Here is a 10146-nt window from a genome sequence, read left to right as displayed (position 1 = left end):
ATCTGTCCTGTTCACCTTATTTTCACTTATTTTTGGTGCAATAAATTCAAATTAGGAAAAATAGTTCTGATAAGGCCGGGTTACCCAACACAAATTACAACTAAAGTATGTTTTAATAAGGTGTAATAAGTTCAGATAAGATTTATAAATTAAGTTCAGATTAGTGAAAATCAGGTGAATACAACACACCCTTAAAATACATGCCTCATCATCTCCTTAGTCCTTATTGGATCAAACATGTATCTTAATCATAACTTTTAAATTGAATTTAATATATTTTTTAAAACCTTTCAATTTTGTATACCAAAAAAAATAATATCACGTTAACACAAAATGATAGTTATTAGTAGCCATTAAAAAAACGGCTTAGTTAGTTAAAGTTCCTTTCTATTTCCAGGAGATCATAAGGTCGATTCCCATCACATATTCTTGTGGCTCTCTAAACAACAAAAAAATTATTTAATAATAAAAGTATAATAAAAAATACTACTTTTAATGCAATTTTCTCTATTTATTTATTTTTGACAGAATATTATCATTAATAAATAGTCATACAACATCTACAATAATAATAAAGATTTGTAAACCACATAACTTTTACAATCAAAATTATAAATATTTTGCATATCGGGCATAGCTCACACTCCACCGCTTCAAACTTGACGCGAGCAGTGATTTTCGATATCTGCGCTGGTTTTGATCGTAGAGTTGATGACGAACCCTAAACCCATATGAATCCAAATCACCTTCTCAATTATTATTAAAACCCTAAAAATGAAATTCTCATCCATAGATGAGAATCAAAATCCCAGAAAATTGGAAAAAATAATCTAAAATAATTGGGACAGACTCTCACAAACGGAGAGAACAAAGAAAGAAAAACAAACCAAATAAAAAATAAGCGAAATAATTAAAAAAAAAAGGTCGGAAATAATCTAATTTCCGAAGAAAATTAGACTATTTTCGGCCTGAACAACCAAAAAAATTCAAACCCTATAGAAGAGAGGAAAGAGAAGAGAGAAAAGAGAGAAGAGGGAGGCGCATTTGACAACTAACATTTACATTTACATTAAAAAAAATAAAAAAATTGATCGGTTAGTTAAAACGCTATGTACTTTTATTTTAGTATTTTAGTCAACTTTACAAACTATCAGTTATGAATTGTTAAAAACTAAGCGTAAAGAAATTAAAATTTTAGTCAACAATATGAGATCATTTTCTCATTATACCTTATATAAAAAGAAAACAATATTATATATAGATCAGATCCAATAAAATGATCATATAAATTCTTTTAAACAGTAATGCAATTAATTATTTTCATAACTTTAAAGATTCCTTTTATCATATAATTTTGTTAAAAATATGATTCATTAAACAAAGATTATATAGTATTCTGTAAAATTAAGTACTTTACTAAAATATGAATTTTTTTTTGACAATTTTTCACTTTATGATTTTTTTGTTAAAAATATTATATTTATTTGACAAAGATTTTATACATTTTTATAGTAAACAAAGTAGTACTATGTAGTACCCATGTGATGTCCCAGATGTTAACTCGGTACATTTATGTTAAAAATTATCGGTATTATAAAAATTTAATAGCCAAACTTAGTAATTTAAATTACAAGTATTTATTCAATTGAATGATACAAATATAAAGAATAATGTTGTTTACAAAAATCTTACTCCGTATTATATTACAAACATCGCCTTTAGAAAGTATGAGAGAGAATGTATGTACCAACGATTTCTTCACATGCGTCGAAATTTTAGAACCCTACAAATAAAAATTATTCAACTGAATTAAACTTATTTAATATAATATTAAAATAAAATGTCCACTTTTATTCAAAAAAATAAATAAATTAAAATGTCCACTTTGGGATAATTTATAATAATAATAATAATAATAATAATAATAATAATAATAATAATAAAAAGAAATCATTAACCTTTTCGTCCATGAGGACTGTATCAATGGTATTTATTTCGGATGGATTGTTGAACTTCGAGATTTCCATAAATGAATTATTCACACCTTAACCTTCCAGTTATCCTTCATGGGTTTTATTTCTTCAATGAGATTAATATTGAAATCCATCTCATATTGGAATATATGTAAAGAAAAAAGAAAAGTTTAACGCGAGGGATCGCGTCGCACCTTCATCACTAACCTCCCCAAAATCACCCTGTAAGCTGATCTCACCGAGTACTCCCTCTTTTTTTCTAAATCCTAACACAATGTGTCCTTTGGAAGCTGGAAGCTCAATGGAATGCTCAAGATACGCTCTTTCTCAAAAGAAAAAAACATAGAATTAAAAATATCAACATTCCATGTCGTTGTAGGTAGGTGGATTAAGTCACACACCCGCATATTCGCTCTCGCCTCAACTCTTGGTGAAATAACGTAACACACCTATTGGTAGGTACCTATGATGGTACCACCAATCTAGAAGATCACCTTATGGCATACACCAACCTCATGTATCTATAAGGGTTGGATGATGCCGCATGGTGCCGATGCTTCCTGGCCACATTGAAGGGAGTCGCCCAACAATGGTTCGACAACCTACCAGCCAAATGCATCAATAATTTCAAGACGCTTGCATATTTGTTTGCGTCCAACTTCTCAATGAACATCCCTGCTAAGAAAACAAGTCTTGACTTGGGTGCAATTTAGCAGGAAGAGAAAGAAGGCCTTCGATAATACATCAGGCGGTTCAATCTAATGAGAATTCAGATTCAAGGACTGTCTGATGAAGTGGCCTATACAGACTTTTTCAAAGGTCTAAAGGACGAGTCGACCTTTAAGTTCGACCTTGTCAGAAAGAGGGTTGCTACCCTCCAAGAAGCATTGATGGAGGCGGACGCATATATACAAGCGACCAAACTTTGCAACGTCAGTAAACAGTCGGACTCCAAGAAGTCTAACAAAAAAGAGAGTTGGTCAGCACAACCGGCTAAGAAGGAAAACAAGAAAAGAAAAGAAGTCTGGGTGGCTGATACCTCTAAACAGCCGTCCCAGAAGAAAAAGAAAGAATCTAAAACATACACCCCCAAGTATGAGTTTAACAAGGATTGTCACTCCATCCTCATGGAGATCAAAGACCGGGTGACCATTGAGAAGCCGGCTGCTACGAAAGGTTCCGCCAAAAATTGGAACAAAAATAAGTACTATCATCTTCATGAGGATGTTGGCCATGACACCAACGACTGCTATAGTCTCAAGCGACTGTTGGACCGCCTGGATGACAAAGGAGTGCTCAAATCTTACATTCTAAGGTCTAAGGTTACTCTGCAAACTAAACCAGGGTAGTCGTCTTAGAAAAAGTCACAACCTGCTAATTGTTCTGATACAGACAAAGAATAGATCTATACAATTGCTGGAGGCGGCCCTACCATTTGGGGAACCAAGGATTACATCAGGCGGCTAGATGTCAGCTCAGTTGATGAGGGGCAAGCGTTTAAGGACACTTTCCCTAAAGTTTTCATCTTTAAGGGAGGTAGGGGCAATGTTAGGAGGCCGTATGATGACCCCATTGTCATGGAATGAAAAGTGGCCAACCAAAAGGTGGGTCGAATCCTCATAGACACTGGTAGTTCCTGTTACTGTGTATGAAACTCCGGATTTTGAGGCCCATCTCTGGATTCTGTCTTTCAATGAAAGATTTGAATATATCAATCTCATCGATCGGGTAGAATGTGGGTCTCCAAAACCCAATGTCGTAGGTTCAAATCCTACAGAGCGTAGCCTTAACCAATGATGGATCGAGCCAGGCCTGTTGTATATTTAGAGTGTTGATTGTTGCGCTCTCACGCCCATGAAGAGCGCCCGCCCAAGGTAGGCGCGGCCGCGTAGAGAGCTCACCTAAACCGCGCACCCCTCTGGAAATTGACAAATTGGAAGGGTGTGGTTGGCGCGCTTGCGCGTCCTGGTGGAGCGCCCGCGCTGTTGGTCGCGCATAAACCGCGCCCCTCACTTCCTTCTTATGAAATCTCGCAGATGGGCGCGCCTCCCTGTTTTGCAGTTTTTCCTGACGGTTGAGTCTTTTATTAAAAGACAAGTTTTGTGAAAGAAAAATACAGAAGTTTATTCTTGATCTCTCCAAAAAGAATTCTCCACATTTTCTCTCAAATTTCTTGCAAACTTTTGTGAGAAAAACTCTTTCAATTAATCCAATTTTGGTGAATTTGTCATCTTGATTTCGATTCTAGTACTAAGAACGAAATTTGCTGTCAATTGTATCTCAAAGAGGATTTCCGGTTTAACCCAAGTATCGTGTGGGGGGAATAAACCTCTTTAGGAAAGTGTTTACACGCCTTTGACAGTGCATCAAGGTACTAGTCTTACGGGACATCGGTTTTCTAATGTTCATGCTTGGAATTAACGGCTTGGAGGAAAGGCAAGTTTGATCATCTTCATACTAGTGTAATCTTTGTAATTTTCAGTAATTTCTTAGATATATTTAATACTTGATTGTGATACATTGAATTGTATTTGACATTTACAATTATATTGTAATAATATTTTAGGATTTGTTCCCACACATTGTTTTAAGTGTTTTCTTGATTGAAATCACTGTAACTTAACAATCTAAAGAGGTTTAATCTTAGAATTTATCAAGTATGTCTAGTGTGAAGGAATTATTAACAAATATTGTCAAACTCAAGAAGTTCGATGGTGTTGAATTTAGAAGGTGGAAGAAGAAAATGTATTTTCTTCTTACATCTCTAAATGTTGCCTATGTGATAAGTACTCCAAGGCCGGATGAACATGAGAATGAGACCTCGGAGAACGCTCGGGAAAGATTGAAGTGGGACAATGACGATTTCATATGTCGTGGTCACATTTTGAATGGGATGGAGGATGATCTTTTTGATGACTATGAAAATGTAGAATCGGCTAAGGAGCTTTGGGAGTCCTTGGAAAGCAAGTACATGGCGGAAGATGCATCAAGTAAGAAATTTTTAGTTAGGAATTTTAATAATTTTAAATTTGTTGATGGTCGGTCCATAATGGACCAATTTCAGGAATTGCAACGTATTTATGGTAGCTTGGAACAACATGGAATAGCCATGAATGAGTTGTTTGTTGTTTCTAGCATTATTGACAAATTACCCCCTAGTTGGAAAAATGTTAAACATGATTTAAAGCATAAGAAAGAGGACATGACATTGTCCGATTTGGTCACCCATCTTTAAATTGAAGAAGGGATTCGTGCCATGGAAGGAGCTAAGGATGGAAATCCTAGCACATCTACCGTTAATATGGTAGATGAAGGAAGAGCTAGTGCATCTACTAGTGGTAAAAGGAAGAATAATAATTCTTCCAAAGGAAAGTCTAAAAAGCAAGCAAACAATAATAAATTTGCTTGTTGGGAATGCGGTAAGGTTGGACACCGCAAGAAGGACTCGTATTCTTTCAAGAAAAGAATGGAGAAAGCCAAGGAGGGTCGTGCTAATGAAAGCAAGGATTCACCCACCAAAGGTAATCCAATTCATGAGGTTGAATTTAATTCCGGTTTGGATTTAAATGCAACGGATCCGAACATTTTTATGGTGGAGGATGATGACTCATGGTGGATTGATTCGGGGGCTTCAAGGCACATGTGCAAGAGTAAACATTGGTTCAAAACCTTCAAAAGGTTGTTGATGGAGAAGACCTCTACATGGGGAACAATTCTACTATCAAGTTTCTTGGAAGAGGACAAGTTGAGCTTGTGTTTAGTTTGGGGATTGCAATTATTCTTAGGAATGTTTTGTATGCTCCGGAAATTAGTAGGAATCTTGTATCCGGGACTACTCTGAATAGTCTTGGCTATAAGCTTGTATTTGAAGCTAATAGATGCATTATTACTAGGGGTGTAACGTTTATAGGTCGTTGTTATTTAGATAATGGTTTGTTTAAACTCTCATTGAGAGAGATTTGTGTTATGGATGATATGTGCTTGAATGTTGTTAACAATGTTAATCAAGTTGATTTGAATCTGTTTGATTTATGGCATTCAAGGTTAGGACATGTGAATTATAATAAAGTGCTTTTTATGTCCAAACAAGAATTGATACCTTCTTGTGATATTTCTTCTAATAAATGTTCTACTTGCATGTTGAATAAGATCACTAGAACTCCTTTTAAGAGAGTTGAGAGAAGTTCTAATATTTTAGAACTAATCCATAGTGACTTGTGTGATTTTCATAGTACTCCTTCTTTGGGGAACAAAAGATACATGATTACATTTATAGATGATTATTCTAGGTTTTGTTATGTGTATCTTTTGCATTCCAAAGATGAAGCTTTAACAAAGTTTGATATTTATAAAAGGGAAGTAGAACTGCAAGTAGAATCATTAATTAAGAGAATTAGAACTGATAAGGGAGGGGAATACTATGATCCAGCTTATTTCCAATCTTTGGGTATAATTCATGAGACTACAGCGGGTTATGCACCACAATCAAATGGTGTAGCTGAAAGGAAAAACAGAACTCTTGAAGAAATGGTTAATTCCATGTTATCTTACTCTGGTTTGAGTGAAGGGTTCTAGGGTGAAGTAATGTTGACAGCTTGTCACATTCTTAATCAGGTTCCCACTAAGGAAAAACAATCTACTCCTTATGAACTTTAGTACAAAAGAAAGCCAAACTTGAAGTATCTCAAGATTTAAGGTTGTAGGGCAATTGTAAGAGTGTCTGGCAACAAGAAAAGGAAGCTCGGTGAAAGGGGTCTGGATTGCATATTTATAGGTTATGCTGAGCATAGAAAAACCTTTAGGTTCTATGTAATAGAACAAAATGACTATATATCGATTCATTCGGTTATTGAGTCAAGAGATGCAAATTTTGATGAAAATCGATTTTCATCAATGAGTAGACCGAAAGATCTATAGATCGGTGCCAATAATAAGGAGATAGTAGAGTTGAATGATCAACTTGAAACTCATGAAAGTACATTCGATAATGAGAATGTTGAAACTCCTCAAGTGAGGAGAAGTACTAGAGAAAGGAAAATTAGGAATCCTCTAGATGACTTCATAATATATTTAGTTGAAGGGTCTAGGGATGTCCTTAGTTCCACTACTCCATATTGTTTTAATGTGGCCCCAAAGACTTATAGCGAGGCTATATCTTCCCAAGATAGTGCATTTTGGAAGGAAGTTATAAATGATGAGATGGATTCCATTATGGGAAATAATACTTGGGTCATAGAGGATTTACCTCCCGGTTGCAAACCTCTTGGTTGCAGGTAGATTTTCACTAGCAAGTAGACGATGAAGATGTGGAGAAAATGATAAAAGATTCAGCTCTGGCTAGGTATGCTTCACTGGTTAATTAGCATAAAAAGAAATTAGCTATTGTAAGTTACTGCAACTTTATAAAGGATCTCACATCTCGATTTCAAAGACATGAGCTGTTTAACCCTCTAAAAAATGCTCTCTGATTCACCATTTCTCATTCTAAATTGCTTGCAGGCAAATCAGAAGCTCAAGAAGGCCGAAAAGGCTTTGGAAAAGGTGCAAGGATATCTAGAACCGGAAGAGCTCCCTACAGATTTAGAAACGATAACTGATGAGGAGAGATTAATATTCCGTAAAATTGGCTTAAGCATGAAACCTTTCTTGCTTGTGGGTAAGCATGTGAACTTAGCTCTTAGGTATATATATGCATCCTAAAGAACTACTTACAAAAGCTGCTTCTTTTACAGGGAGGTGAGATGTTTTTGATGGTACCATAGAGAACATACATCTGCACTGGAAATTCAGGGAGTTGGTGAAGGTAATTGTGAGGGGCAAAATTTTTGGACAAGTTAAACATCTTGCAATATCGTTGGAGGCAGAGAGTGGTGGTGTGCTTGTATCAATATATAAAACTACTAGAGGCTATGCAATCATTCTATATCGAGGAAAGAACTATCAGCAACCTCTTCGGTTGAGGCCTAGGAATCTACTGATAAGAAGGCAAGCATTAGCTCGGTCAATCGAACTGCAAAGACGTGAGGTGACTCTGGTGATCGATTATTTTTATCATTTTGACATAATGAAAACATTCCTCTTACATTTGTCATACACAGGGACTAAAGCATCATATATCGAGTTTACAGGAACAAATGGAGTTGCTGAAGTCTGAAATAGTATGTATTCTCATTTATACGTTGTATATACAATTATACATATATTTTGTTGCATCTTTGAAAGAGAGTATTAAGGTTGACCCACTTTTGTATAAAATTTTGCAGGAAGATATGAAAAATGGAAAAGAGATTGATGATATGGCGTTTTATAAAAAAATTGGATGATTCTTCTATTCCTTCAGATGATGAGATGGAACAGGTAAGACTAAGAGGGATTTTGTATGCTTGTACAACATTATAGGATAGTTTTGTCACCTATAGTGTGTTTTGGTAAAGGGGGATTTGGAGGGAAGGGAAAGAGAAGTAGATTGAATGATGCAAATTAAATGGACATAAAATGGGGAAGAGTAGAATATTTTCCTTTGCGTTCAATAAATTAAATCCATTTAAAACCTCGAAAAATTTGGAAGGATATAAATGCCCAACTCTCTCTGCCCTCCCTTCAATTCTCTATCCTGTCCTTCCCTTCCTTCAATGGTTGCTAAGAACACTAAACAAACATACCATTAGTGTGGGAGGTAATAGGCATTTAAGCACATTTTTGGGTTGGTAAAGACTAAGAGTTGAGTGCTGACTTTCGGAATGGATGGGATTTTTCCCAAGGGATCCTTAATGTCACTGAGTTCTTGCTGATTAATTATTCAATTTTCTTAATTGTAGGATGAAGATGAAGAGGCCTACTTGCAAACATATGACAGTGGAGATGAAAATGGTGCTTTCATAGATGCCGAGTCGTCTCAAGATGACTTAGATGCATAGAAGTTACCAGAGTAATTATAGGTATCCAGATGTATGAAACATACCAATGTACTCTGTATATAATTTATCTAAGATATATACAAAAATTGACTGAAAGCAGTTCCATTCCTTTGGTATGAAAATCATAATTCATTCATTTATCAGCAACCGTGTGCGTCACAACATCGGGGAATGGGGACGAGTTTTAAAAAAGACTTTCCACGAATAGTTGTTTAAGGGAGGTGATACACATAGAGTTAGTCTATGTGTAGCCCCACATAGACATCCAATGGTATGGCGACACGTTAGCGTTGTAAAAAAAGAAAGAAATAGAGTTGAGCGGGAGAGTTAAGTGGTAAAAAGCTTGTGAGATTCCTGCCTAAGAAGAGAGGAGCGGTAAAGGAGTTGTGGATGAAATTATGGTGTCATTTTGTTAAAAAATATTACTTCTTCGAGCAAGGTATTGTTCTGTAGTTTTAGAAACAATTTCTATGGCAATGGCAAACAAAGTTCAAGAAATTTGTTGAATTGAAACTAAAGTAAGAAGGTTGAAACTTTTTTGGGCAACATTATTGGAGATAAGCTTAAAGCAATTGATCAGGTTTAAATTGTATAATTGAATTTTTTTCTCTTTATTTAACATAGCTATAGCGAGTAAATTAGGAATATGTTATATTTGATGAAAAGGTTTTTACAAAGAAATATAATTGATTTGAAGTTGTAACTATTTCGGGGTTTTTTGATGTGTCCTGCGGGAGAGTTATAATTCCTAGTATGTGCCACTGACGCCTGTACCTGCAAAACCACGAAGACTCCGGTTGGTGGGAGCTCCGCCTCCGACGATCTAGTCAGTAACGTACAGGAGACAATAAGTGCGGAAATAGTAAATACTCCTCGCTAATACAGGAGGATTCTGCAATTAATATTGCTCGGGATTGGTGTTTGTATTTATGAATGCCCCATAAATGAGGTCTGACCCACTATTTATAGTGGGGGGGGGGGGGCAAGTACCCCATCTAGGGTTCAAAGGACACGTGTCAACAGGGGATTGGCACCCTGTTGACCTATGGCTGGCTGCCACATGTCGCAGGGCCATTGGGCCACCTGTCTAGGGTAATTTTTACCCTAAACATTTTCCCCTCTCAGGTGCTGATGTGGCGGTGCCACGCGGCACCTGAGACACACACACTCTCTCTTCTTCTTCTTCTTTTTTTTTTTTTTTTTTTTTTTTTGAATTCGAATTTTAGAAGTTCAAAAGGCAGAAGGTGAAAAGGCAC

At 35.9% G+C, this 10146-nt stretch overlaps 1 protein-coding gene and 1 long non-coding RNA gene across 2 annotated transcripts; both read left to right on the top strand.

Annotated features, from left to right (window-relative positions):
* The first annotated feature begins 4632 nt into the window (after positions 1-4632).
* Positions 4633-5208, top strand: LOC110721109. The gene has a single exon (XM_021900236.1). It carries the CDS (start codon positions 4633-4635, stop codon positions 5206-5208), a length of 576 nt encoding a protein of 191 aa, XP_021755928.1.
* A 2878-nt stretch (positions 5209-8086) lies between these two features.
* On the top strand, positions 8087-8836 carry LOC110721118. Its single transcript, XR_002511393.1, has 3 exons — positions 8087-8131; positions 8237-8330; positions 8792-8836. It is a non-coding gene; the product is annotated as an uncharacterized LOC110721118 (long non-coding RNA).
* The last annotated feature ends 1310 nt before the right edge of the window (positions 8837-10146 follow it).

Source organism: Chenopodium quinoa, unplaced genomic scaffold (genome assembly GCF_001683475.1).
Source record: "Chenopodium quinoa cultivar QQ74 unplaced genomic scaffold, ASM168347v1, whole genome shotgun sequence".
Taxonomy (NCBI): Eukaryota; Viridiplantae; Streptophyta; class Magnoliopsida; order Caryophyllales; family Amaranthaceae; genus Chenopodium; species Chenopodium quinoa.
This window is presented reverse-complemented; position numbering and strand designations above follow the sequence as displayed.